Raw genomic sequence first — 27,847 nt, 5'->3', positions numbered from 1 at the left:
GCGCAGTTTAAATTTGAACTGTTTCAAACAAGGAAAGTTATAAACGCACAGGAATCTGTCTGTGTGTCGCGCTGTCTTTCTCTGAGAAGAAAACGGTTTATTTGTTAGATTTGAGCAGTCTGAGTAAGGTACGTATTTTAGGAAACCGTGTACCTACTTTTAAGTGAGCAATAATTAAATATTGCGCGATACTGAACAGTAAAAATAGTTGCTATTGACTAATTTGCTAAGTTAGTACTACTAGGACGTTGATAACTGCGCATATGATGCTGTCATTTTAAAATAAATATAATTGTTTTTTATGCAGAGATTTTTGCCCTTACTGTGTTTTAAATTGTAACTATTTAAATAATAATAATGGATTGTTTTGGAAATAAATTGTTTGATCATTGTTAGAGATTTAGAGACATTGTATTTCAAATAAAAAAGTTAGTGTTTTGCCTGTCCTGAATTGTATGGTCGTTTCATGTTTTAGTTTCTAATCAGCCCTGTCATTCGTGTGGGCACATGTTAGTTTTAGGGAAAGCTAGTTTGAAATTACCAAAGTTTCACTAATGTAATTAGTGGAATATGAAATCGTTTCAATTTCCCACTCAGTCCACTGGCTGTTCTTGTTCAGTTTCTTTATTTTCTTGCTTTCATTTGCACTGGAGTGAGGGCTTTGTCTGAGATCTGACTGTGTCCAGGTTACAATTTGATAATCTCATTTATGATGGTGAGCTGTTTATCACCTGTCCAGGTAGGCTGTAGAGGAGAGAAGCTGTCAGAAGGGCCTGTCATTACAAAGCTGACAATCTTATTGACAGTCCTACATAGTTGAGCAGAATCCAGGGAAGGACAGATGAGGCCAAAATTGGTAATGATTCTTTGAAGATTTTATCTGTCTCTTCCTTGTTCCGCCTTATTCTCATAAAAAAAAACATGCCATCAAGGGATTACCACAGTGTCTGGTGGACCATATGTCACTATTAGCCAAATCACAAGACCATATTGCTGCCATCAAAATGCTTAGTTATTTGTTGGTTGTCTGTTATAACCCTTGAACATCTCTCTAGTCTAAGGCATGATTCCTTCACAGATATAGAACAACTTTGTTCCCTCAGCACATGGCTGAATTGCACCGGTTGATATCACATGTTTGGGTTGTTAGTCACAGTGGGTTAGTCTGATCTCTGACTGACGCTCAAAAGAAACGCAACAGATTTGAAGAGTCTCTGGGTGTTGGAAGAAGGTCAGATGCCAGCCTTCGGGTCTTATCAGTAAAACCAGCTGTGTGTGGTGCCCACTGGGCGTGGTTTTCCAAAAACCCATGTTGTCATATTCTGTGTCTCTGTTTTGCAGTATGAGTTCTGAGGCACTAAAGGAGAATCAGGGAGCTGTACGGATGAACAGCAATTCTGAAGCTGCTTGTGACATTTTCGCATTGGAACAGCTGACTGGCAGGCCCTCGATCTTACGGCAGTCACAGGCTGACAACATCAGCAAGGCTGTGCACAGAGGAGCAAAGGTGGGCTTTCTAGAGGTTTCCATGCAATTTGTGTGCTTCTGCATTTCATTTTGTGTCAAACTCTTTCAGTAGTAATAAATTATTTTCTATTTTAATAATTAAAAATGTAAAACAAAGTAGTTTCGCTTTCACAACGAAACACACAGCATCTCCACAACATGGCGGCGGTGGCAACAACAATACTACAACGAGAATAAAAGTTACACCACCTTTGCGTGAACATTTGGGCGGTGTTATGCAAATCTTCCCATACAGTGACGTAGACGTGGGGGTGTGTTTAAATTAGGCGTTTTAGGAGGGCGTGGACAAGTCTTAACTTTTATAAAGAATATCTCTTTGGATTTGAGACTTTAGTCTTTGCAGCTTTACAGATCTTCTTTATCACCAAGAGCTTGTAACACTCCAAAGAGAAAGGAACAATTGAAATCGCATGATATGACCCCTTTAAGGTATAAAGCATTTGTTTACTGTGTTGTCAGGCCTGTACTGGAGTTAAGATTTACATAGTTCTTGTTGATTTTGTATAGGTTTGTTTTCAAACTCCACGGCGAGACCCATTCACAAAGAAGATCATGTCCCCGAGCCGCACCAGTAGGCCGTCCAGCCAGGAGGACAGTAATAAAGCACTGGACACTCTCACAGCCTCTACTGACCAGTGAGCACATTTTCTGCAGCTCAACTTGTTTAGGACTGTAGAAATAATTAGCATAGTATTTTAAGTGTATTTTCTTTAAATGTCCTGTTTGTAGATATTCATACCCATTTTCACTGAAATGGTCCTGGTTCTCAGGCTGGTGCCTATCCAATGGAACTGCTAACTGACCCACATTTCCTCAGACTTCCAGTGATATTGACACTATCTGGCCACAAACACTTTCTATTTATGAGCATGTTGAAATATTCTAAGTAATTTAATTAAGCATCTTTGTTCGGTCACAAGCAGTAACATTCAGAGTTTAACATGTAAAATGGAATTTGTGTTTTACAGGAGTTCACTGTTGAGTAACACTTCCACCACACTGATTGACATACAGAGTAACAGGGTTGCCTTCCCTGATGATGATATGCCTGTTCAGAGCAGAGGTGCCTATACCTTCGATCTTGACAATCTAGATGCCATCAACCCTTTCATGGGATCCAATAAAATGCAGAATTCTGCTCCTAAATCTTCTGCTTTACCTGAGTCTTGGACATCAGAGCTTGTAGGATCAGATACAACTGCAGCCCCACTTTCTTTACCGCAAGCTGAGGTTCCAGAGGTGACTGACACTGCACTTGATGAGACTCTTCCCTTTGTTCCATCAGTGGAGAATTCCCTTGCAGAATGTTCTGCCAACATATCTTCAGCAGAAGGCACCGTCATCATCAAGACTGACAACATTGAAAACAGTGCCACAGATGTGGAGGAGTCCGATATGACTGAACCTGCACCAGCGTCACAGCAGATTCCTGTTTTGGAAGATCAGCCTGAGGTCCAGGACTCTCTGCGACGCCCTGTAGGATGCTACAACTTGGATTTTGACCATCTCGATTTGCTCAACCAATTCCAAACTGGTGGCTCAAAGATCCCAAACTCTCCTCTGATTGGCAAGGCATCAGTAGTTTCCGATCCACCCCTGCCAATCCAAGAAGCTAAACTGGAACCAGAGCCCTCAGTCCAGACCCCAGATATCCCAACATCTTCAGATGCCTCCATGCCACCTCAGGACAACAACACCGCCACAGAAGGCTCCTCATCTACAACGCCCCCTAAAGAGAACCAGATGTTCCTAGAGTTTAATTTTGATGATGGCGCTGAAGTCAAGCGCAAACCTCCTCCGAAACGTCTTGGGGTCAAAAGACCTGCAGGTGCAAAACCTGAGACCAAAAAAACAGTTGCACCATCCATGGAAAAGAAAGAACCAGAACCCAAGCAGTTGTCTTCTAAGAATCCAGAGGAGACAGAACCTGTGGATGTTCCTCCTGCTAAAAGTTCTTACACATTTGATTTTGACAAGTTTGTGGACCCAATTTTTGACCCCTTTGGCACAAAGGCTAAGATGGGTAACTCTCCACCACGTGGTGTCCAGACCAGCCCAGTTTTGATGAAAGAACCAGCTTCAGTTCAGCAGCCTGAGGCTCCTGCACAGGATGATCAACCAGAGCACCGGTACAGAAACTAGAACTTGTACAGTATGTATAAACATAACACATGTATAACACATTTCATATTTGTATAGGCTAATTACGTTGGAGGTACAGGTACGCTTCTGATTCTGAAAGTTGAGGTCATAGGTTTGATTCCCAGGGAGTGCATGAACTAATTAAATATGTACCCTGAATGCAGTGAAGCTTTCTTTGGCTAAAAGCATTTGTCAATTGCATAAATGTAAATAATCGTTGAGCTCAGATTTTTCTTTTTCTCTTTCAGGTCTCCCCCGGCAGTTTCTGAAACCATTGAAAATATGGCAGAAACTGATCTTCTTGTCACTAAGCGGGTAAGAGTGTCTTAATTTACAAATTCAGTAGAAAATTTGTTTCCACAAATTCTGATCATGTTGACACCCGTTCTCTTACTAGCTGGCAGAAAATGCAGAGTCATTCACTATGTCCATCACTAACATACACCAGAATCAAGCGATACAGGAGCCAGAGCTCATGGCAACACCAGAATCTAAAGTGGATCTACAGAACCAGACCTGTGATCTTGGAGTGGTGGCACCATGTGAAGATGAGTTTGTGCCGGGAGCATTTTGTGAGTAAACGTGTTTGCACTTTGATCTAAACCGACTCATCCTGCGCAAGCTTTTGACATTGTGCGGAATGTTGTTTGTCTCAGTCATGCCAGGGGGAGATTTGGATGGACAGATTGATTATCTGGAGCAGTTTGGATCAAGCACTGTGAGTTTCTGTTTATGAGCCTTTCCATAAAACCCAGGTAGTGTTCGAGTAATGCATTATTTATTTTTTTTAAAGAATATTGCACCAAATATAGTAGACTCCGTAGTTTATTAAAGGGGTGGTTTATTGCGATTTCACTTTTTTTAACGTTAGTTAGTGTGTAATGTTGCTGTTTGAGCATAAACAATATCTGCAAAGTTACGAAGCTGAAAGTTAAATGCAAACGGAGATATCGTCTTTTAAAATTCTGGCAGCAACCCTCTACGGACCCCTTGGCGATGGAATCGCCATTGGCTAGTAAATTTTTTTGTTTACTCGCCAGACTGAAGTATTATACTTCCACTACTGGAAAACCCGGCATTTCTTAAAAGCTGAAGAATTACAAAGGAACTCCGTTATTTTGACAGGAAAATACAACAAATAATATCGTTTACATATAGCACGTCAATTCTGCATGGTATGTAAGACTCTGTTGCTCTGTCTTTCTCTTTGCGTGTGAGAAAGAAGCAAAGTGACGGCGAGTCGTGCGCCTTCACACTAAAGTTTACGGTACGCGAAATACAGGTGCGCTGCGCATCCATAGAGATGAACTGAAAAATAGCTAGATCGCTTGACAGAGAAAACTCGGAAGCGCTCAGTCAGTGTTCTGTGAGTGAAAATATATCTGTGCTTAACTTATACTTGGCCTCCAACTCACACACTGGCGAGTAAAATCTGAGTATTATTAGCCATTGGCTAATATTAAACATAATTTAGTCGCCCAGAGTGAAGATTTAGTGGCATATGCGAGTGATTTACTCGCAATATAGAGGGTTGACAGTCTATGAGCACGAAGCGCTTACAGTGTGCGCACATTGTAAGCGCTTCGTGTTAAAAACTGCAAAGCACAAAGGGAAGATAAATTGATGCGTAGTGTATTATATCTGTGCAACAGGAAAACTAGAGGTGCACGTAAAAATCTATTTATATATGAATCCCGATTCTGTCTTCTAATGATTCTAATGGATTCACAAGTTTCAAAATCAATGTTCTAAAGCATCTGCACACGCTCTGCATCTCTCTCTCTCTCATTCAGCTCAGCTCCAACAATGAACTGCTCCAATTATACACTTATTTTAAACATGGATGCGCGTGCAGTTGCCGTACTGTATTAAAGCTTTAATCAGGATGAAACCGTATATTAAAAGCTAACATAAGCAGTAGCATTTACAAATAACAGCGTATCTAAAAGTATGAGACAACAAACAAAAAACGTAGGCCTACCATTAAAAGCCGTGCCTCTGCTTCTCAATCGGGCTCAAACCGATAAGCGATATTAACGATGCAGTTGTTTACAATACAACCGGAGTACATGCCGCTGAGGTGAGGGGCGGGACGCTTAGACGTGCGCTAGAGGCGGTTTAGCCAATCGCAACACACTGGGCTAGCTAACCAATCAGAGCCCATCGCCTATTTCCGAGGGAGGGGCTTCATAAAATAAGGAAATGATCAGCACGTTTCTCAGGGAAGGGACAGAGCGGTGTGGAATAAAGGTAAATTATGTGAAAAATAATGTGTTTTTTAAAAACTAAGCATTAACACATGTTAGACTGCACCCCATAAACACAATCAAGCCTAGAAAAAAACCAGTGAACCACCCCTTTAAGCAAAATTTCACTTGTTCAGTGCTATACTAAAACACTTTTTATAGTTTAAGGAGTCTGCCTTGCGGAAGCAGTCACTGTATCTGAAGTTTGACCCACTGCTGAAGGAGAGTCCAAAGAAAACTGGAGTGGACAGTAGCAACTCTGGATTCAGCCTGCCACGGCCTTCTCTTGCCATCAGGTCAGTCGTCCTCACACATTCATATTAACAATGTTTCATAATGTGCTGCCATCCTCTGAAATCTTGCTGAAAGTATTACAAATAGGCTTTAAATTGAGTTAAATGGCCCAATGCAACAGATCATATCTATATTGTGAGCAAAATCCAGAGTGCACAAGTTACAATGATCATGCAAATGTTTTTTTTTGTGTGCATATTAGGATGATGGAGGCTGCAAAGTCTGAAGTAAAGCAGAAGTCTTACAGTGACAGTATGAAGCTGCTGGATTATCTGCCTCCGCAAGTAAGATGATGACACAAAATCTTTAACATTCTGACTATATTAGTAGGCACTAAAACATTCAGACTTTTGCAAATTGGAGTCCATTTTACAATGTCTGTTAATCTCCAGGCAGTGGAAACTGTGGTGCCAGATCCAACTGTTCTGGACTTGCTGCTTCCCACTTTAAAACAGCCAGTGAAGACTGAGGACTCCATCATAGAGGTTCTGAAGTACAGTCAGAGAGACATGGATGCTGCATTACAGAAAGCAGAGAGACAGGTTACCTCTCATAGCCTCACGCAAGATGACTGGCACACGTCTGATTGGTCTTTCTAATGTTTTAGTTTTCTTTTCTTAGGCAGAGGAACGGCAACAAGAGCTTAAGACTCAGATTGAGAAGCTGCAACTGGAGAATCAGCACATGCTGTGAGTCTCTGATTAAACAAACACTTTCATATGATACCTGGAGAATGAATTAGGGTTAAAATTATGGAAAACCTAGAATTGTCATTCAGGATTGGAAACGTGATGGAAATGCCTATAGTCAGCTTGATCTTACTCTCGAATTGTAAGCAAATCGTTCATTTGAGTGTCATTTTCTGTTGGATTCTCAAATGAGTCCGTCATTGGGTTCTCTAGTGCAGCAACAAAATTACCCAACTGTAAAATCAAAAATACACAGTGAGCAACAATTTGTGAGATATTGAGATATAACTGATGAAGTTATAATGGTAATTAAACAATGTTTACATATGAATAAAAGCCTACATTAAAATCTGTCATATAAATTGGTCTCCTCATTAGAAATTAGCCTACTGATTGCCTCCATGGACAAAACAATTAATAATATTAAAAATATCTGACACACATATACATATATATATGTATATGTATATATGAAAAAGTACCGAATATCGATACTTTTCAAAGTATCATATTGAAGTTAGAAATTCAAATATTGTGACAAAATTAATTTTGAAGGTTCCACAAGTTTGTTAAAATTTCCAAAGGGTGCCGCGACTAAAAAAAGGTTGGGAAACACTGCTCTAGTGAATGATTGAAAGTGTTTTTCCAGTTTAATGGATCAATCAAAAAGTGTGGGATCCCTGATGCATGACTGACATTTGAACAGCACACCTGTCTTAAAACTCTTTTCGTCTCTACTCAGGTTTATAGTGTCAGAATTTGAGGCCACCATCACTCAAATCACAGGTATGACAGTTGTTTGATCAGATTCTGTACATTATTGTGAAAGCAGTATGCCGGATACAGACACATCCCTGTGTGTTTACAGATGAGCACAAACAGAAGGAAGATTTGGCCAAAATTGAGTTAGAGCGAGTCCTTCAGGAAAAGGATCAACTGTCCAAAGATTTGAATGAGTTGGAGAGATCCTTTTCCTCTGTTGTCAAACGCCTTGACAGATGCAAGGAAGTCATTGAGGGATTCAAAAAGGTATGCTTTGAGACTTCTGCAAAAAGACCTGTAGACACAATTTTAGTGTATAATAGTCATTTGTTCCCCACTTCTCTCATATAGAATGAGGAAACCCTGAAGCAGTATGCGCAGAACTGCATGGACAGACTGCAGAAAGAGGAAAAGCGTTATCAAGCTTTGAAGGCCCATGCTGAGGAGAAACTAGATCAGTATGTGCTCATCAAACAGTCTGAAACATGTTCTCTCTTATGAATGTGATAATACAGTTTTGCATAATGAATATTGATCGATAAATATGTCTGGAAGCATCACTAATGACACTTATGTTGTTTTAGTGCAAATAAGGCCATAGCTGAGGTTCGTACTAAACAGGGCGCAGAAGTGGCAGCACTGCAGGTGCAGCTCAAGAGAGAACAGCTGAAGGTTCAGTCCCTAGAAAAGGATCTGGAACAAAAGGTAAATGCGCGCACACACAGGGGAAGTCAATCTTACAGTGGTTTCCTTTTGAGTGTAGTTCTGAATTGCTTTTAAATTATGTAACATCTATAATGTGACTTTCTATTTTCTCTTCTCAGGTTAAAGAAGTCCAAGATGTCACAGAATTGTGTGATGAGCTGCTGCTTAAAGTGCAAAAGCATGGTTTTTAGTGTATTTTGTGCTCTTTGTGTTCATTATTTGTGTTTGTTCGTTATTTGTATTTGTTCTAAGCAATTTTAATAAATAATAATAAATAAAAAAATGTAAAAAAAAAGCACAAACCTTTGTCTTGACGTGAGTACCCATGAGTAATGCCTCTAATACTTTACTGTCTAAAATATACTACCCTATAAAATTACTATTTGTAGTCATTGAAGTTCCTTCCAAGTTGCATTGGAAGCTTTTTTGGTGGCACAGATATTAATACTTTTATATTATATTAATTATTAAATGCTGCTTTTTTATTTTTTACAGGATAATGGTATATATCATTGCAATATAAGATATCTTTTAATGTGATAAAATACATATATTTTTTTAAATAAGTGCTGGGGTGTGGTCAGATTTTCCTGCTTTTTTTGTCTCTAGTTGATCACATGCCTGAGTTATCTAGAATATTTAAATGGATTAGTAGTAATTTTCCTATGTTAAAAAAAAAAGAGAATTTTTTCCAAGACTATTGATCCAGTCCAGGATTTTTATCTATGGAAATTACATTTTATTCAACAGTCTTTCACACACAACTGAAACAGATCATGACATTATGCCCTTGTGTATTTTTAAACATATTACTGATACACAAAAAATGAAATATTCAATAACAAATGCATACATGATTCTGTGCTGCACTGATACAATGTTAAGACACTGTAACTGATCATAGAGACTCATGCAGCAAAACACCAAGGGCAAATAAGCACAAAGAATGCAGCAGTGATGTCACAGAGCATTTCATTATTCACACAATAAAAATGTCACATCAGCACATTCAAATTGCCATGGCCTGAGCTCATATTCAGTATGTTTATTCATGTAAAAACGACACCATCTGTAAATAATCTCCACAGTCAGACACAACAACTGTTAAAATGAGGCCTTAAAACATTCAGTTTTTATTCTATTGTGATAAACATGTCATGACATTCTACTGCGGTGACAACACAATCAGCAGTAAAGTGTGATCTTCCAACAGGACCTTAAACAGTAGTCATCAGTCTGTGCCTACAACAGTCATTCTCATAATACAAACACAAGCATTCTATTGTAAACAACACTTCAAGCATGTTTCAAAAATATAATTCATTCTTTTATGATTATTAAATAGCCACAGAAATGTTCTGAATGCAAACAAGTTAAAGATCTGGATGATCTTAAGTTTTATACAGTCAATTAGTCGATAATACTGAACACCAATTCAGTAATCCTAGATTTTCACCAAACCTTTTTTGGTATGTAACGGCATTGCGCTGGATCTCAGTATCTTAGGACAAGGACACATGAAGCCAGCCATTATTCAAAATGAATTCAAAAATCCATGTAATCTGAGTTTGACTTACTCTGTCGAGCCGTGCGTTTTAATATTTAGATCAAGGTAAAAAAATCACCTTCTAAAATAAGAAAATTATATAGTATACCATGTTTTCCCCTTTAAAACATTTAAAATATCCCTTCAGATAAATGTTAGATTATTTTAACTACAAATGTCATCTAAATGGTGTAATGACTCGCTTTTGAGCAGGCTAACTCTTTTTTTGTGTTTCTACACTGATTATGCTACAGTATATGCTACATTATAGTCTTATTAGAGCAATACAGCTTCATGAGAGATAGAGTAGTTTCTTTCACCACTAGTACCAGATATCCTTTAAGTCTTACTCTAGTTAAGCTGTTTGCAAGCTCACAAAGTAGATCACACCAGAAATAACTTAACACATGATGTGCAACTACTATGTTTGATGACAGTTCTCCACTATATGTAAGTGAGCTCTCACAATATGTTTATGAAGATCTGAGAATATGGTGGTCTTTATTCGAAGCTTAGATCAGAGCAGAAGTGCTTTTTGATTTAGAGTCTACTTTTGAAAATCTGGACTATAAAAGAATATTCCATGTTCCATACCTGAAAAGTAAAGCTCAACTGGCAGCAATTGTGGCAAAAGTTGATTATCACAATTTTTTTTAATTAATATTTTAATTTCATAATTCCCCATATTTTCTGTCACATAACAAAATAGTCTGCTGCATTCATGTCCACTGTAAGTGCCTCACTGAAACCCAGATTTTTTTAAAGAAAAGGAGGGAGAAGTGAACATTTCTGTGGTAATCAACATTATGCCACAAATGCTGTCAGCATTACTTCTACCATTTCCGCAATCTCAGTTGGCAAGTACATACTAGAGTTTAGTGTGTAATTATGCATGCTTTTTTAATGTAGTTTGCTGATTTAATGGGGCAGCCTAAGTGTGCTAATAATCATTTACAGATATTCAGCCAGTGAATGATTTTATCACGTCAAGGAACAGGAAGCCAGACTGGGACGGTTTTGTAGAGGGCTGTTAAATATGACATATTCAAGTAATTTTTCACAATTCTGTATCCTACCAGTCACTTGCAAGACCCCTCGGCTAAAGATGTCTCCCTCGAATGAGAGTTATGTTGATGGAGGCTAAAACATCTACTTGATCATGGGGTCATCACCTCCCGGAGAGGTTAGGACGGGGAAGTCCACAAAGGGTTCGGTTTTGTCCTCCTGGGGCGAGTTGACAGTACCGTCTGGCATGGAGCTAAAGGCCAGATGGTCATGTTCCATGATGGTCAGGCGGTCCTGGGGCTTCTCCTTCTTCAGATAAAACATCTTCCTCAGCTGCTTCAACTGCTGCAGCTCACAGAAGGTCTCCAACACCACCAGCATGGCAATCAGGCCGAGGAGGAGATACACTGTGGGACGAGAAGGAGAGAGAGAAATGGAGAAATTAAGGAATGTAAACTTCTCACTGTGTTTATGGTAACTTTTGAGTTTAACAGTATGTTTGAACTCAAGCATTTCTCTGTTTGCTTTACATGTCTGACTGTGTATGTGTCTTGCTTCACTGTCATGCAGGAGTTTCATCCAGTTACTAATGGACACTGCAACATCTATTAACCAATGAAATGATGCCCTGTTCTAGTACACCCCCGAAACAAAATCAAGACTTTGTAAAAGAGCATAATAGGACCCCTTTAAGGTCTACATTAATTTAAAAAAATTTCATTCCTGATGTTTCTCTCCAAAATCTAGTATGTACGGTCATCTTATTGTGTATAATTCATCAGTGTATATTAGTTTTGTTGTTGGTTTTTCCACATGCCTTTGTAGTCTTTTATTAAGGCAACAAATTGCTCTGCTTCTGAAAATTGCCTTTGTTTTAATGTCAATATAAAATCTAAATAATAATTTCTTAATTTCATGATTCATAAATCTGAATGTAATAAAAAATTATTCACTAATGAATTAAAAATGTCTTCATATTCTTTTATTAATGGGCAATGAAATTGCTAAAAGACCTTTTTATTATTTTATTTTATTCTATTCTATTCTATTTTATTTTATTTTATTTATTTATTCCACTTCTAACCACCTGGCTCCAGTATGGCATATGACACCCATTTTCACAATCCAATTCCTGATGGATAAAGTTACGTCTAGCTCTACATTTCTTCATGAAAATACACATGACAAAATACAGCACAAATTAGGTTAGGTTGCAACTGTTTTAACTTTACAGGAAAAGTGTATAGATGAAAAATGACATGGTTAAAAAAAAAAGTAGTGAACTCTCTTGGCCACCTCAAGGATCATGAATAAGATTATTTTAGCCTGCATCTTATCTTTCATCTCAGCAACATCATGATAAAATTAATACAGAAAGAGTCCGAGCAAAAGAAATATGAGACTTCAAGATAACTCAGCATGCGTGGGCCTCACGTATGCCACATCCTCCACATTTACACTGCAAATCTTTCTCACCGTCCCCCGCACATCTGCATCAACTAAGCCCACACAAGTACGAAAGCCATGTGGCATTTTCAAGTTTTTGAAAATGAGAGCTGTACCGCTTCATAAGACAAATACTAGATGGAACAGTAGAGCAGCAGTGAAAGAACAGTTTATACCCTTGAATCACATGCACTTCCTTTTTACCTTCCATTTGTTTCTATGACAACAGGCGAGACTTACACATGAAGATGTTTCGATACATAAAAGGAAGTCACCTGAGTATTTTATATACTGGGCAGAATTTCACGTACGAGGATAGGAAGTGAACTGACTAGGCATGCTTACTTAATAAAATACTTCGATATGAGAAATATTGGACCACAATGTTAACAACATTTTAGTAACCAAACACTATTAAAGGTATTATCTATCCAAAAATGAAAATTCTGTCATCATTTACTCACCCTCAAGTCATTCTTTCTTCGGTGAAACATGAATATTGGTAACCAATAATGCAAGTCAATGGAAACCGAAACGGTTTGGTTACCAACATCCTTCAAAATAATTTCTTCATGTTCTAACAGAATTGACAGAATTATAATTTTTGGGTGGACTATCCCTTTAAATCAGTTTACATGACAAATATACCACAGAACATGTTTACTATTCAGCATTTCTGAGACTTTTGAGTGTTTTTTTAATACACACTTGTAAATGTTCAAGGCTTTCTGTCAAGGTCAATTCTGCTTTGCATTTTGGAAAAAAAATCTACACTTCAACTTCAAATGCCCTCTCAAGGACTATTAGGTGATACATTAAAATATAAAAATCCAGATAATGTAATGTACTTAGTGCTATTTTTGCAGCTATAATGAAATGCATCAGCTGTGCAAATCTGTGAATTTCTGTTTCTTCTTCTTCTTCAAAAAAAAAATCTATTTGGTAAAATCACATTCTTCCCTATAAAACTCTATATGTAAGTCCCAGCATTTTAAATAGATTCAATGCACACCAAAACAAAGCATACTGAAACCACACCTACCAGTGATGCCCAGTTTGTAAAGCTCACGAAACCTCTGGTTAAAGGCCTCTCCGGGTACATAGTCACCAAGACCGATAGTGGAGAGTGAGATAAAGCAGAAGTAGAAGGACTCCAGAAAGTTCCAATTCTTTTCTAGGGCAGAGAAGATGGCGGCAGGGATGAGGAAGAAACAGGACACAGCCACGACAGCCAGCAGGGTTGCGTGAACGACAGCCACCAGGGGTTTAGACAGGCCCCAATGTGTATGAATGTACATAATGGGCCGCCATGTGCTATAGACCATGATCCTTTGCACCACAGCCGTGAGGAAGAGGAGGGTGAAGGGGATGCCAATCACAGAGTAAATGATACAGAAAGCCTTTCCACCATCAGAGAGAGGGGCGGTGTGACCATATCCTGTGAATTATAAGAGTGGAAAATGACACATTAAACACATTTACTTCATGAAAACATTCCCCTCCATTTTATTCATGGATGAGCACATTGTATCAGGGGCGGCGTTTCCGTATGGCAGTCGTCATACCCTGGCCTCCCCTGCCATACCCCAGTTGTTCGTCGCCATACCCTACGCGATCGTCCCCCGCAAACCCGGACCGCGATTTACACCACTGCCATACCCTGTGTTTTTGTGAAACGCCACCACTGCATTGTATTCTGTTCACTGAAAACAAAACCATACTGTCCCACAGCCACTGCCAGACACAGATTAACAAACAGATTAACCCATCCTGGATTACCAATGATTTAATCATTTAGTCCAGCTCTGTAATTTCATTTCTGTTAGTGCATCCCTGAAATAAACAGATTATTTTGCTCTAATTTCTGCACTCAGCAGTTTGATGCCTCCCTAGAGCTCACATCTAATGGACGATCTCACATTATGGACATAAAAAATCAGGTTTCAGTTTGCAGGGTCTCTCTGACACAACCTTGCTAGACGGATTTGCATCAAGAAGAAAAGTCTAGGACACACGTCACTTTTAACAGGAAATGGCCAAAGAAAAACTCTTTCTAGTGATAACTTTAAGCTCATGCCAAAATGCTTCTGTTTGTTTTAAAAGCTACATTACCATTCAAAAGTTTGGGGTCAGTAAAGAAATGTACTTTTATTCAGTAAGAACACATTAAATAGAACAAAGTGACAGTATAAAGACATTTATAATGTAACAAAATATTCCTATTTCAAATAAATGCTGTTCTTTTAAACATCATATTCATCAAAGAATCCTGAAAAAAATATAAAGCAGCACAACTGTTTCTAACACTGATAATAATAAGCAATGTTGCTTGAGCACCAGATCATCATATTACCTTGTGACGCTAAAGACTGGAGTCATCACAAGAATAAATTACATTTTAAAATAGATCTTTATTTTAAATTGTAATAATATTTCACAATATTACAGTTTATATTATAGTTTTGATCAAATAAATGCAGCCTTGGTGAGTATAAGAGACTTCTTTCAGTCATTAAACAATTTACTGGCCCCTAGACCTCAGCTGGTCTAGTTGGATAGCCAACTTGTATCCCAGTCTGACCAGCGGAAATGTGCCACATAAGATCAGCAAAACCAGCTTTTTTTCAGGAGATTCTAGAAACTAGACTCTTTTGACTTGGGCTAGTAACTACCTTTATCACCCAAAACACCCTAACAACAATCCAGAACACCTTAGCAACCACTTTGTAAAGTGCTAACAACCATTCAGAACACCTTAGCATGCCCAGTTTGTGGTAATCAGATTTCCAAACAATGCAGTTTTTGTAGTTTGTCCCATTTTAATAGTGCCAAGTATAACAGTCTATATTGCTATAACAATCAATAAACAATCTGCAATCAAAATGTGTAGTTGTAAGAGGAACCAAAAAACAAACAAACAAACCTGCAGAATCTAACGGTTCCATTTATGTGAAACACATATTAACATTGTTAATATGTGTGACAATTATTTTCATTGTCTAAAAGTAGAGCCAGAGTAGTTCTCTATTGGTATTCCTATTCCTTCACTTTCGCTAAAATAAGGAATATCATGCCTGTGGTGTGTAGCCAACCTGTGCCAAAAAAAAAGGTCAGTGCTAAGGCTTAATTCCACTTTTATCAACCTGTCTTGTTCAAAGTTCCTTTTGTAGATAAAAAAGAAGATTTGAAAATATATTTTGCAGAACATCCATAAATGCAAAGGGAAACTAGATATTGCATGTCTGTCGTAATGATAAGACGGTTGCAAATCATTCTTCCCTGGTAAATCATGACAGCGCTTTTACTCATATAGGCTGGCTCACACTTCCCCCAAAAATGCAAACAAGCACCAAAATACAGTGGTAATTGGGCTTTGTTGGATCCATGCGTTAACCTGGTGGTGTTTGCTAGGGCAGTGTGCACCAAATGTAATTAACCCTAAAAAGCCCTATAAATACATATTTTTCATATATACATTTCTAAGGCCTCTAAATTACCAACATGATCAAAACTTTGCTAAGAAACCTGTTGTTAACAATCTGCTACATGCCTTCTGTTGTCTGATTGAAAGTTACGCATTTAGTAAATAAAAGTCCTTTTTGTATAATTGTAAAAATGTCCACCTTTAGGTTGCGTTTTTTTTTTTTGCTGTGAAATTTTTTTAATGATTTTACATAAAATAAGCTTAAGGATAACTTATTGTTACATTTCAAAATGATCTCTTACTGGATTGAAGCAACTTAGGTTTACTTGATTATAGATAATAAAAAAAAAAAATCATGTTAAAATATGAGTATCAAATAAGCTACATCAGGATTTTGAGGAACGTTTATTTGTACGTTTATCTCTCAATCATCATTGAATTGTGCTGCATTATAAGCAATCATTTTAAGATACATTGCAAGCTATCAGAATTTCCTAATACTTTTTGGCCCAATAAATTAACATTTAAATTGCATATTTTTGGTCAGTTTGGGCCTCTGAATAAAATGTAGGTGTTTCTTTTCTTCGAGTATGAACTCCACAATCTCATTATATAACACACATCCAAACACTAAATTATTTACTAAATTATTCCATTCAAAATTTGATTTTATTTTAAAATTTAGATTATTTCCTATGTCAGGCTTTACAGAGTTAAAGAAGCTGGGTTGTCTTTCATTTAATACTGGTTTGGATGTAGTGGTGCATGCTAGGGCGTGTGAATGGAGAGTTTCATCTTGAAAGACAAAAGCATGGTTTCATTTTAAGTTTTCTCATGTCTGGGAAATACTGGTATACTTTAAAGGGGTCATGAACTGCCTTTTTTTATTATTTTGTACTGTTCTCTGAAGTCCACATAATGTTATTAAGATTTTTACATCAAAAAAACATCATAATTTAGAAGTAATAGGCTATTTTCTGTCCTGTTTTGACCCCCTCTTCAGAACGGTCTGTTTCAATAGCCGTGGCGGATTGTAGACTCGGAAGTAAACGCCCATCCCACTGCTATGATTGGCTAACAGTTGTGTATGTTTGACAGCCTATAGCCTTCACAGATGAACACTGCTGTGATTTAGGTTAAAGACGCATAAATACTCAGTACATATCAAATGATCTGTAATAACAGACAAAGCAATAGTGATCACGTAATAAAAACAGTTACTCACACTTGTGTGGTGTGATATTAGGCCTACTGTCGGATCCAATATATTCGGCACAACATCATCTTTTAGTTTAAATCTTTCTGAAAATCCTGCATTGAATTGTGCCTTGTTTGTAAATGAATCCGCTGTAAAATTAAGTGAACAAAGGCCAAGTTCTTACTGATGCGGTCTGGATCTTCATTAAAAATAAAATTCATGCACTCTTTCCTAAGGTTGGGATCAGAAGGAAGGCAATGCAAAAGACTGTGTTTTTCCATAGCTTGGCACTGTACAGTGTCTTGTTGTCTTCGGAGCATCTTTATCGTTTGATTTCTGCATAGAGCTGCATTTTTCTCTCTCGTTATTTACACTACATGTGCGAATCGGTGGGCGGGGCTAAACAGGCAGTGATGTAGAAGTAGGTGTTGATCTTCTTCTGCGGAGGCGGGGTTTAGCCACACTATTATGTCATAAAGTGGCACATTCTACAACCTGTCGTTTTGGCAGATTGGCTTCAATATTAGCTGTTTTTAGACTAACGAAATAGTTTTGAGGATGTTTTTATAGTACAATGACCTCTTATATGTCAAAAGATCAAGGGAATTTGAATGACCCCTTTAATAAAACTGAAACTGAAAGTGATCTTTATATCTGCACTTCCTCCTGTATGTGAACATACAGACTGAATAAAACTGACTTGTAGAGATCTTCTATAAAGTTGTCTGTTTTATGTCTGTTTGAGAATTGGATACCTGTCTTAAGGTAACATTGCTATGTTAATGCAGGTGTTAAATGACAGGCAAGACAGCTTCCCAGGAACAAAGGAAATGAGAAAAACAAGAACAAAAGGAGAAGAACTTCTCTATTATTAACAGCGGTGCATTAAACTTTTTTTTTTTTAAAGGCAAATGAGATGCATTTTTTGTTGTTATTATTGATGCCTTACTGAAGCATTAAAAAATATGGGTCACTGCAAATATCCAGACCCATCAAATGATGTACTATCCACAGAGTCGCCACGATAGCCATTAAATGTCATGCTGTATCAGATTATGACATATCCGCATTGTTCAGCGACTCACCTGTGGTTGATAAGACAGTGCTTGCAAAAAACAAAGACGAGGTGAAGTCCCAGTTCCAGCTTGCCGACGCGTTGTTGAGAATAGACACCCCATAGTTGCTGGCCTCCAGCGCTTTGGACAGAAACCGCTCCAGCCTTTCCTCGGACAGACATTTGTGTTCCTGAAGGAACTGCCGTTTGATTCCTCTGAGCTGCTGGCGCAGGAGGTCTTCATACGGCAGCTCCACCGAGGAGAATACCACCGCTCCGAATATGAGATACAGAATATAGCCGAGCACGAGAAACAGAAAATACCATGCCGATTTGTTGCTCTGTATCAAGCGCACGCACGAATTACCGGTGAGGGACTGAAGCATCTTCAGCTTTAATATTAGATCCGATGATGATGATGTGTTTTAATGCTCTTGATTGTACGGGCTGCTCCGAATGCAGCGCGGAGGAGATGGATCTCTGGTCGGGGACGTGACGTCACTGGCTCTCGCCCACCAGGTATCATCAAGAAGAGGGGAAAGAGCATCGAATGACTGTCTGTGCCGAGTTTAACATCCTCCTACTTCAATCATGATTGTGACCTCAGACAGAAGAGGGGATATAATATGTACTTTGTAATTGTGGTAGCCATGGGAATCGATTCTGGTTCCAATTCTGATTCTCTGTAAAAATCCTTGTTAAAAAAATATTGTTTTAAGGGAGAATCATTGCCTTTAACCGTCTGTCGCTAGTGATTGAATCAGTTTATAATAAATGGAATACAATTTTTTGCCAAATGTGTGTTTAGCACAGATTATATGTCTTCTTTTTTTGGAGGCAGCATAAATTCTGTCCAATAACTGGTCCTAAGCTGTACCTATTACATAAAAATACGAATAAAGTGGAAGTGGTAACAAATTATTTATTCATTTTCGCTGCATGTTTTTGATTCACCAAAAAAGAACCGGATCATGAGAGTCACAACCAGACTAGCCTTCTTCCGTGACGCTTTATGTTTTTGATTCACTAAAATGAACCGACTCACACGAATCGAGAATCGAATTACATCTGTGGCGCCGAATGTTTTTGATTCACCTAAATGAACAGACTCATAAGAGTCGTTCTTTGGAGAATCGGACTACGCTGATGATATGTATGTTTTTGATTGACTAAAACTGTAGTCTCTGTTTTCTTTTCTTTTCATTTAATTTTTTCCTAAACATCAAAAACTGCAAGCACATGTCTAATGTATGAAATAATAATAATTATAATAATAACTCCCATAGCACATGGGATCTCATTTCATTATTCAGACTTCAACCGTATGTGGCAATAAAGATATATAGCCTAGCTAAGCTTACTGATAGACACAAACTAAGTGCCACATATTTCAGAATTATGGCCCTGTCTTCTATACACAGTGACAGTTTCATTCTTTATGGCCTTGTGTTTCTTGAAGATGACGCAGACACAGGCGGACGACTGTTTCCAAGGTAACAGTCTTTGCGAAGTTGGTGAGGTGGTGGAATCTGGGTTCTGATAGGCCAGCTGGGAAAAAGGTTCATTCACCAGCGTTCCTGCTTGGAGGGTGGACAAAATAACATACAAACATGTCCACTTTTGTCAAAGGAAAATGCCTTGAAAGCAATGACAAAAAGTGTCAAACACAGATCGAGTGCAATTGTACTGGCACAAGGGCACAAAGTACAGCCACAAAATAACCTCAGGATAGAATGAGCTTCTCTTTTACTCATTCTTAACAAAAACTTTATTGTGAGTTCAGAAATGTTGAAATCTCTGGCAAGGGTGTTATTTAAAAGCAATTTGTATAAAAGCGATAACCTGGTGTAGTGCAAAACCTGTGCAATGGAAAGAAGTGATTTGATCTGATGAGTCTTCCTGATATCAAGATGTCTAGCCTTATTAGAGAAACCAATCTATACCAAAACTTTAAATTCTGACCAATATCAAGCAAGCCTTCTGTGACTTTTATATGACTTTTTTTATCCTATTCTTTGCCAGGCAGTACAGACGCTAAAAATAGAGGCTGTTCTGTGACAGTGTGTTATTTCAGGTTTCTGTATACTGGGAATTTAAACCTCTGAGCAGTAAGATGTTAGGCAGAAGGTGGATTGCAAAATGTTTGTTTACTGCTCGTACAATGCGTAGATGATCTGTTTGCACAAAGCAGGGAAAATTGGATGTGAGTGTTGCAGGACCATAACCATCACTTTGACTGGGATAAATCTCCCTAGTATTCAGATTAGAAATCAGTCAGTGTGGAATCTGCAGTGAAATTAAACTTCTAGACTGCAGCAGCGTTTCTTGTCAATAAAGTAGCCATACATTGTCTACCTCAAGCAACGTTTTTGTAACCATGTAAGATATCAGCACAGCAAAATGGCGTCACTTAGTGGTAGAACCTGATAGAACACCCGACAAAAAGACAAAAATTATTAATTTGTGAATAAGTGAAGAGGGCGACAAGTGATAATAACACAGTTCTCAAATTTTCTGAGTGTTTGGCCATATATGACTTTATAAAAAGAAAAATATTATGTTGTATTTACACTACTTTTTTTATTTAAATACACAGCTGTCTCTGTTCCTAGACACACATTTAGCCTGTCATGACATCTAGAAATCAGCACTGCTGGAATTCACTGTGGTTCAACCATCTGAAATCATTTTTCCTAAAATGACCTGTAAACTGTAATCATCGTCTTAAGATGCTTAACATATTCTTGTCAGTCATTCTGCTTCATAGACTTAACAGTCTGCAATAATCTCCCAAAGAAGAATTTTTACATACAGATCCATGTGAGCATGGAAACCCAAGAAGGAAACAGTGATTTGACCCAGTTTTTCATGTGTGGTTAATGATGGGTATTTCTTTTAGTAACATTTTGAAAGTGCAAGCAGTATCTGCCTACATGAATGGTTTTATCAGCTGATGGACTTGAGATCTATTTTACTTGTTGTTAACATGGTTTCTGTTGGAAAAAAAAATGGTACTGTGAATCTTTCAAAACTGACACGTTTTGATTGGAACCAGAAAAATACAGATATACATGTAAGAGTAATTAAAAGCATTTTATTTAAAATCACCTCCGGATTTTTAGGAATAATTTCAAAATTTCAATTCAAATCAAAGCAACATAGGCTATAATTGTCTTTGATGTGGTGTGATAATTAAGCAGGAATTGCTGCTAAACTGGACTGAACTTGTTTGAAAGCAAACATTTTTATTGTGAATGTGCATGCTTTGAAAAGTACATGTAATTAACTAAGGTAACAATTATTGAAGAATTATTCACATAAGTGACAAAAGACAAAACATATTTTAATTTATGATCCAGGCAATGCAAATATTTCATCATTTATAAGCTCACATATGCCTTGTTTATTCTTGACATTAAAAAACATCAGTGTGGCCTGTCTGCTTGTGCCTTGGATGTGACACCCTCCTGATCAGTCTCTATCATGGTTCAGTGAGTTTCTTGAGTATTGTGTTGCTTCAAACACATTAACCTCATGCTGCACCCTGTATATTGCTCTCTCAGCCTCGAGTCATGAACTGACCTCCAAATACATGCAGTACTCTTCAGGATTAGGCTGTGTTCTGAGGCATACCTTTAGTATGAACAGCTGCCCCTCCTACTTTCAGTCTATTGAGCTGTGTATCTTGACACCCTTGTGTCCTTTTCTACCTTTATTAATAGGTTTATATAGCTCTGTTTTCCTCTAACAACACCTTATATTCTAAAAGATTCAGTAAAACTTAAGGCGAATGACTATCAAAATTAAAAACATACAGTTTATAAGATATTTTTGATGTGACTGTACATACAGTTACAGTATCCAGAGAAGTGACAAATATTAGGCCTATGCTTAACAGATATGTAGGTCATATGAAAATATATGCATCAAAGTTAAATAGTATTTCTATAACTAGTTTGTGCATTTACACTGAGAAAAACAACTAGTAAGATTTACGTAATTTTTATTTTTTAAGTAAATTTAACAGTTGCAAAACTAAGAAAATGTTTTCTTCCTATTTATTTCAGTACATTACTCAAAGTTGCAAGTAAATGTTCATTTTACATAAACATAATTTAAGTAAATCTAACTTGATTATTCAACATGAAATTAAGTTATGCATACATATATTTTTTATTTCTATATAACATTAAAATGTATGAGTAAATGTAATTTGTTTAATGAAAATATTAAAAATATGAAATTAGTTAACGTAAAAATGCTTTTTATTATAAAATATTAGAATTATAATAATTGTTATTACAACTGAAAACAGAACATAGTTGTTACTATTATTAGAATTTTTCTAATATGCGTACAGAAGAGCTACAGTTACTAAAGAAACATGCCCTTTATGAAATTGCATCATTATTTTAAGTGATGTGCAGAAAGCATTCGTGCGCCCCTATGTCCGAAAAACGCACGTCAAATCTGGCAAACGCATCTTTTGTCAGGTCTTTGTTTTCTCTGCAGTTCCTGGGTGCGTCTGAACGGGGCGGCCGTGATCCAGTCTGTCGCAGCGGGTCTGGTGTACTGCACGAGCTGCCGTAGAGTGTGTCACTCCCTCATCAGCGGCTCGCTGGAAATATGGCGTCAGTGCAGACACGGGCGAGCCTCAACTCTGCAGACGGATAGAGACAGAAAGTGTGCACCGGGACTCGTATCACACACCAGTCTTTGCAAAGTCGACCCCTCTTTTCCTGGACATGTTCTGATTCATGCACGGGTGAACGGAGAGCCATCCCGTCGATTCGGCCCGGGTTATGGAGCCTCCGGATGAGACCAGGTAAAGGAAGCGCATCAGAACCAGTGCGTGTGTATTTGAGTCTGTGTGTCTGTATGCATATGTGTGTGTGATCACGCAACTACACAGCCGGGATTCAGGACACGCTGCCAAATAGTGCACCCATTGAGACTGTATTGGGCGCGACTAGCGCGCATGCGCGCTGCAGCTTCAACCCGCTAGTGTTGGGAAGTCCGAGTCGTTTCGGCGAATCGTTCGCTTCAACAGAATTCAGATTCAGCAGTCATTTATGGCATTGCATATTTCATGCTTTAGAAATCACCGTTTATAACGCTTATTTTTATAGTTTTTTTTAATAAGGGTGTTTATTTATTTATAATTTAATGTCTGTTCAGTTTGTTACAGCCAAGATTTAGCTCATTAAAAACTCAAATTTAAACTGAGACGTTCTTCACACTTTATAAAATGCTATTTATTGAAACTTGTTATGTGCACTGATCGAACTAGAAAAAAATAATTGTTAACATTTCTGATATTAAACTTACTTTTATTTTTGCCATATCCACCACATCCTTGGTTCATTTAAATTGGTTAAATCAAAGACTATAGATAAAGGGACTTTGGTTGAATGCATCTCATTATGAATCATCTCACTTGTTATTTCTTGATTCCTTACGAATAAAAAAGCAACTATCTTCGGTTCAAGTAATTAGTTCACCCAAAAATGTTGTCCTCATTTATTCACCCTTAAGTTGTTCGAAACTTGCATGAGTTTATTTCTTTAGTGGAACACAAAAATATTTTGAAACTGTTGGTAGCCAACATAGTATGAAAAAAGTCAATGGGAACCAGAACGGTTTGGTTACCAACATTTTTCAGAATATTTTCTTTTGTGTTCAGCAGAAGAAATTAATTCATACAGGTCTGGAAGAACTTGAAGGATAATAAACGATGACAGAATTTTAATTTTTTGGGTGGACTGTCCCTTTAATGAGTTGACTTGAACCGCTCTGGCCGATTCAGTCCAGTTCTCAACAGTTGTAAGCAGTTCAACCAGTTATTTGAAAAGAACCGACTCACTAGAATGATTCATTCACGAATCAGGCATCGCTGCAACTCGCTTCCTGCCACAAAGTGATCCCGCTTTGCAGCTTCAACACTAAGCAGAATTTCCCATTAAAGTTGCAAACTTTTTGTACAAGAACTAAAAACAGCTACCTCAAAGCAAGCGTATGCACGATTACATCCGTTTCTGTGGGGAAAACTCTGTTGATGGAAACAAGCCGACCCGTGGGAAAGGTAAAGAGATTGTGCCTCTATGTGCAAGATCATTGTACTCGGATAGCGCGCGAGTTATGTGTGGTGTCCCTCTCTCTTTCACTTGCTGCAGTGTGCCTTTTAAAGTTTCAGGAATGTGTACCATTTCAGTGTATTGCTGCATGGACAGATCACCGGTTATATCCGGTTTCGATCTCGGCGTTCGATTATAGATTTTGAGATTGTCGGTTCAATGTTCAAGTTTGTTTGCATCATTCCTCGAGTGCAACTTGAGTGGCAGAGAACCCTAAAAAACAACACACACTACGAGTAAAGATGGACATTGATCCGATAGCCGGTGTGAAACAACAGTCGTGATTAAATATATAATATCCAGCCGGTCCAGCAAGAGTCCTATGAGTCAGATTGACACACTCCCTCAGAGAGTTGAGGAAATGTTTGATTTGCTATTCCCAGAAATCACCCGCTGCGCTCTAACTGAGCAGGAATTCTTGGATTTGACGTGCAACATCTAGTTTCTGAGTGTTGTAATCGGGGAATTTAGTTGTTTGTGTTGGTTTTTTATTTATTCACTGATGTTTGGAGTTCTTTTGAGACCTATATACACTGTTTAGCTTGTTCTGGCATTTTATTTTCCCCCATATCTCTTGTTGGCCTAAGTCCACATGCCTTTTTTTTTTGCAGTGCATTATTTGCTGTCATAAATGGTGTGTCCTCCTGCATTTGAGTCTTTCTGTTTAAGATCAGGTTCAGAAAGTGTTGTTTGCTCACTGCCATGTGCACAAGGTTTTAGCTGATAAGCCCAGTGGAATGTTTTGTTTTCATAGTTTTGTCTCTTATGACCCCACGCAATGTCACCAAAAGAGTTTGCCCTGAATGCCTGGCGACAGCTTCTCAAGAATGCCTTGTTTTGTCTCTTTTCCTGCTATCCCCACCCTTCCTAGCAATTCTTCTTGATAAACCGCTTTCATTGGTAAGTGTTAAAGATAGAGATAACTTGTTTAGAATGCAATATCAGAGATTTGTTGTGCACTTTAATTTATTTTTATTGTGCAGTTCTTATGAACTGGGCCACTATGAGGTGAACTATAAAATCAGCTTGCATGGCATTTATTGGTTGATGATTGCTTAGTGTGTCAAGAATGCATTTTTGGGCCTTGTGTGGTGACTTAAGGTCAAGTCGAACACTTTGGAATATTTAGCACATATTTTATTCAGTAATGTCATTGATTATTCTGCATGCAGCTATCAAGCAAGCAATTCTTCCGTATAGTTGTTTAACTTGCAGAACTGATGTTTTGACGTTTTACATCATTGTGTAGCATGCTGTAAATCCCCATCCCTGTTAATTTATAACCACAAGCATGCCTCAATTCCAGGATGTGTGCACTAAAAGAATGTTGACCTCGCGTCCTGGAGGCACCCATGGCTGGATCTCATTAATTTATTTCTTTGCACAGTCCATGGTGCAGTGCTTCAGATTGTTTTCAGTCCCACGACTTCTCTGACTTTATGAGAAACATCATTTCTCCCTTACAGCCATAGTTACCAAGTAGATTCATTGTTTAAAGCGTGTAAAACAAGTAAAACAAATGTTTTGGTCCGTTCAATTGTTTGTCATGAGACAATGATTTTTATCAGGACAAACTTTGCAGGACATGGTTTGTAAGATGGACCCAGATGGAACTGAATCTTTTATGGATTATTGTATATACAAAATATAAATAAGTTGAATTTTATGAAATGTCTGTGTTTATTGTATTGTTTGTATTTATGGAATTCTGAATCTTATCTGCCAAGCTTATCCGCTTGTGAAACCGATATGGTATAAACGTAAATACAATAATGAAATATAATCAAGGCATGCTTTTCATACTTTTTCACTAAACATATGCATCATTTTCATTCATATCTGCAAAAATAACGTAAAGCAATATTAAATAAACAGCAGTATACCTTATTTACTCATATGAAAGCATGCAAAATCGCATGCTGTTATTTCATTAAACATTTTTCATAAATGATGTAAACAAGTAGTTGCTTTGAATTGAATAATTTGAATGAACAGCTGATTCAGGAAAATGAATTGAATTAAAATCTAGAAAAGAGATGATATTGAATATATAGATGATGATATTCTTTAAATTAATTTGGCATTTGTGACATAAGGAGTTTGCACAAAATTGACCTACTAGCCAAATAAAAAGTGTTTGTTTTTTTCTCACTGTCAAAATAATATTGATAATGTTTTAAATATTGGATATTCCAAACAGCCCTAGTAGTTCACACAGCTGTGCTCTGAAGCCACACATGATGCTTTTGTGGTTTATATGCATGTTTCTGATATTTCTATCCTCTATGCGGTATTTTGGTTGCAAGGTTAGTATTTTTGGTTTGTATGTTGGCCAAGCACCTGCATCTCTCTGCCCAGCAGAGCTTCAGCCCACTGTGTCTTCTGTTTGATGTGTCTTCAGGAAGGAAGTGCCGAGATGTAACACAGATCATCCCAAAGCGATCACTTGTCTAGCTACTCCCAAAACAGTCTTTAGTTTCTCATGTAATACCTTCCATTATGCTTTCAATTGTCCGAAGAGGGTGTGCACTAGGGGTGGAGGTTAGAATAGTGGCTTATGTTGAGATTTCAATGCAGAGGTATCGGCTAGACAAGGTTGGTGGATTTTCATTGGTCCCTCATGCAACACTCACTCCATTTTGCTCCGCATGCTCATGTCTTAATGTCACCCACCCACACACACACACACAAACACATAAGTCATTCTGCCTTGAGGCCTCAAATGGTCATTATGTGGACTCAGGAAATGATATTGTACAAATCTGTGGCATAGTGATGGGAAATAGAGCAAAGGAAGTAGCTTGTTTTAAAATTAGAGGAAGTCTGCTTTAGCATTCCTGGAACTCATTTTTCATAATGTGACTTTGTGCTATTATCCACTTCATTCATCCACGACCAACATCAGTCACTCCATGCATAAGATGTATAGTCTACAATTATAGCAATGAATCATATCTAATTTGTGCCTATAGAGATCTTATTTAAGAGGCCAACCTTTAACTTAACAAGCACCATTACTTTTATCCAGTCTGAGTCATGCAATTATAGAAAATGTGTTTTCTTGCAGAATGCAGATACATTCTTAGCATGGAAGTGCGTGCACGTTGTGATATGGAAGATGCAAATCAATAAAACCGAAACCTCAAAGTGCTGCACTTGTGCTGCTTTCACAATAAGGAAAATGTGCAGGAATGAAAGAGTCATTCTGGATCTTGATAGGCTTGGTAATACAGTTTAGTAATGGCCTGAGTGCAATGCTTTTGACTGTGCAGTAGGGCATAATTCTGACAGGCCATGGAAACCAGTTTACATTTGCACATTTCTAGATACTTTTATCCAAAGTAGCTTACAGTGAATTCAATTTACATTTATGAATATTCACACAATAACTATTTTGAAAATGATAAAAAGCTCTTATGTTTAATTTCTTAATTAAAGTTACACACCTGACCTTTTAATTTTCTTTGTAGGCTCAGAATCACATATGCAAAAATCCAAACCAGAATCATTACACTTCACGTCTATGAGGAAATATTGAATATTAATTACATGACGACTAGGGATATGCCGGTATCAAATTTTCATGTTGCGATTAATTGCTAATGCTTTTATCACGGTATGCGGTATTATCACGATATTGAAATTTAGTTTAAAAAAGTGCTGTCATAATACAGT

At 37.7% G+C, this 27,847-nt stretch overlaps 3 protein-coding genes across 9 annotated transcripts in view; 2 read left to right on the top strand and 1 right to left on the bottom strand.

The window, feature by feature from the left end:
- Positions 1-26: 26 nt before the first annotated feature.
- LOC107680458 (transforming acidic coiled-coil-containing protein 3-like) lies at positions 27-8,612 on the top strand. 4 transcript variants are annotated; one of them, XM_016476525.1, is made up of 17 exons: positions 27-128; positions 744-856; positions 1,342-1,507; positions 2,035-2,162; positions 2,496-3,656; positions 3,918-3,984; positions 4,067-4,241; positions 4,326-4,387; positions 6,078-6,211; positions 6,412-6,493; positions 6,602-6,751; positions 6,831-6,898; positions 7,641-7,684; positions 7,767-7,927; positions 8,012-8,118; positions 8,245-8,365; positions 8,485-8,612. In XM_016476525.1, the coding sequence occupies exons 3-17, from the start codon at positions 1,343-1,345 to the stop codon at positions 8,554-8,556; spliced, it is 2,697 nt and encodes an 898-aa protein (XP_016332011.1). In that variant the 5' UTR covers positions 27-128; positions 744-856; position 1,342; the 3' UTR covers positions 8,557-8,612. The 4 variants fall into 4 exon arrangements, with proteins under 4 accessions (XP_016332011.1, XP_016331935.1, XP_016332097.1 ...); XM_016476449.1 differs by having other exon boundaries at positions 740-856; XM_016476611.1 differs by lacking the exon at positions 744-856 and having other exon boundaries at positions 4,118-4,241.
- Positions 8,613-9,318: 706 nt separating this feature from the next.
- On the bottom strand, positions 9,319-18,616 carry LOC107680317 (potassium channel subfamily K member 1-like). Its single transcript, XM_016476199.1, has 3 exons — positions 18,070-18,616; positions 13,405-13,800; positions 9,319-11,323 (listed from the first exon to the last, which is right to left on the bottom strand). Exons 1-3 carry the CDS (start codon positions 18,422-18,424, stop codon positions 11,061-11,063), a joined length of 1,014 nt encoding a protein of 337 aa, XP_016331685.1. The 5' UTR covers positions 18,425-18,616; the 3' UTR covers positions 9,319-11,060.
- Positions 18,617-22,395: 3,779 nt separating this feature from the next.
- Positions 22,396-27,847, top strand: part of LOC107679660 (mitogen-activated protein kinase kinase kinase 4-like) — a 35,537-nt gene continuing 30,085 nt past the window's right edge. For 3 of the 4 annotated variants that reach the window (XM_016475384.1, XM_016475466.1, XM_016475317.1), the window contains exon 1: positions 22,396-22,863. In XM_016475384.1, the coding sequence (XP_016330870.1) occupies positions 22,841-22,863 (23 nt within the window). In that variant the 5' untranslated portion in view covers positions 22,396-22,840. Of the gene's footprint in view, positions 22,864-23,972; positions 24,121-27,847 lie in introns of those variants that run through there. The other variant, XM_016475546.1, reaches the window with a different exon arrangement.

This window comes from Sinocyclocheilus anshuiensis, unplaced genomic scaffold (assembly GCF_001515605.1).
Source record: "Sinocyclocheilus anshuiensis isolate Anshui unplaced genomic scaffold, SAMN03320099.WGS_v1.1 scaffold413, whole genome shotgun sequence".
Classification (NCBI taxonomy): Eukaryota; Metazoa; Chordata; class Actinopteri; order Cypriniformes; family Cyprinidae; genus Sinocyclocheilus; species Sinocyclocheilus anshuiensis.
This window is presented reverse-complemented; position numbering and strand designations above follow the sequence as displayed.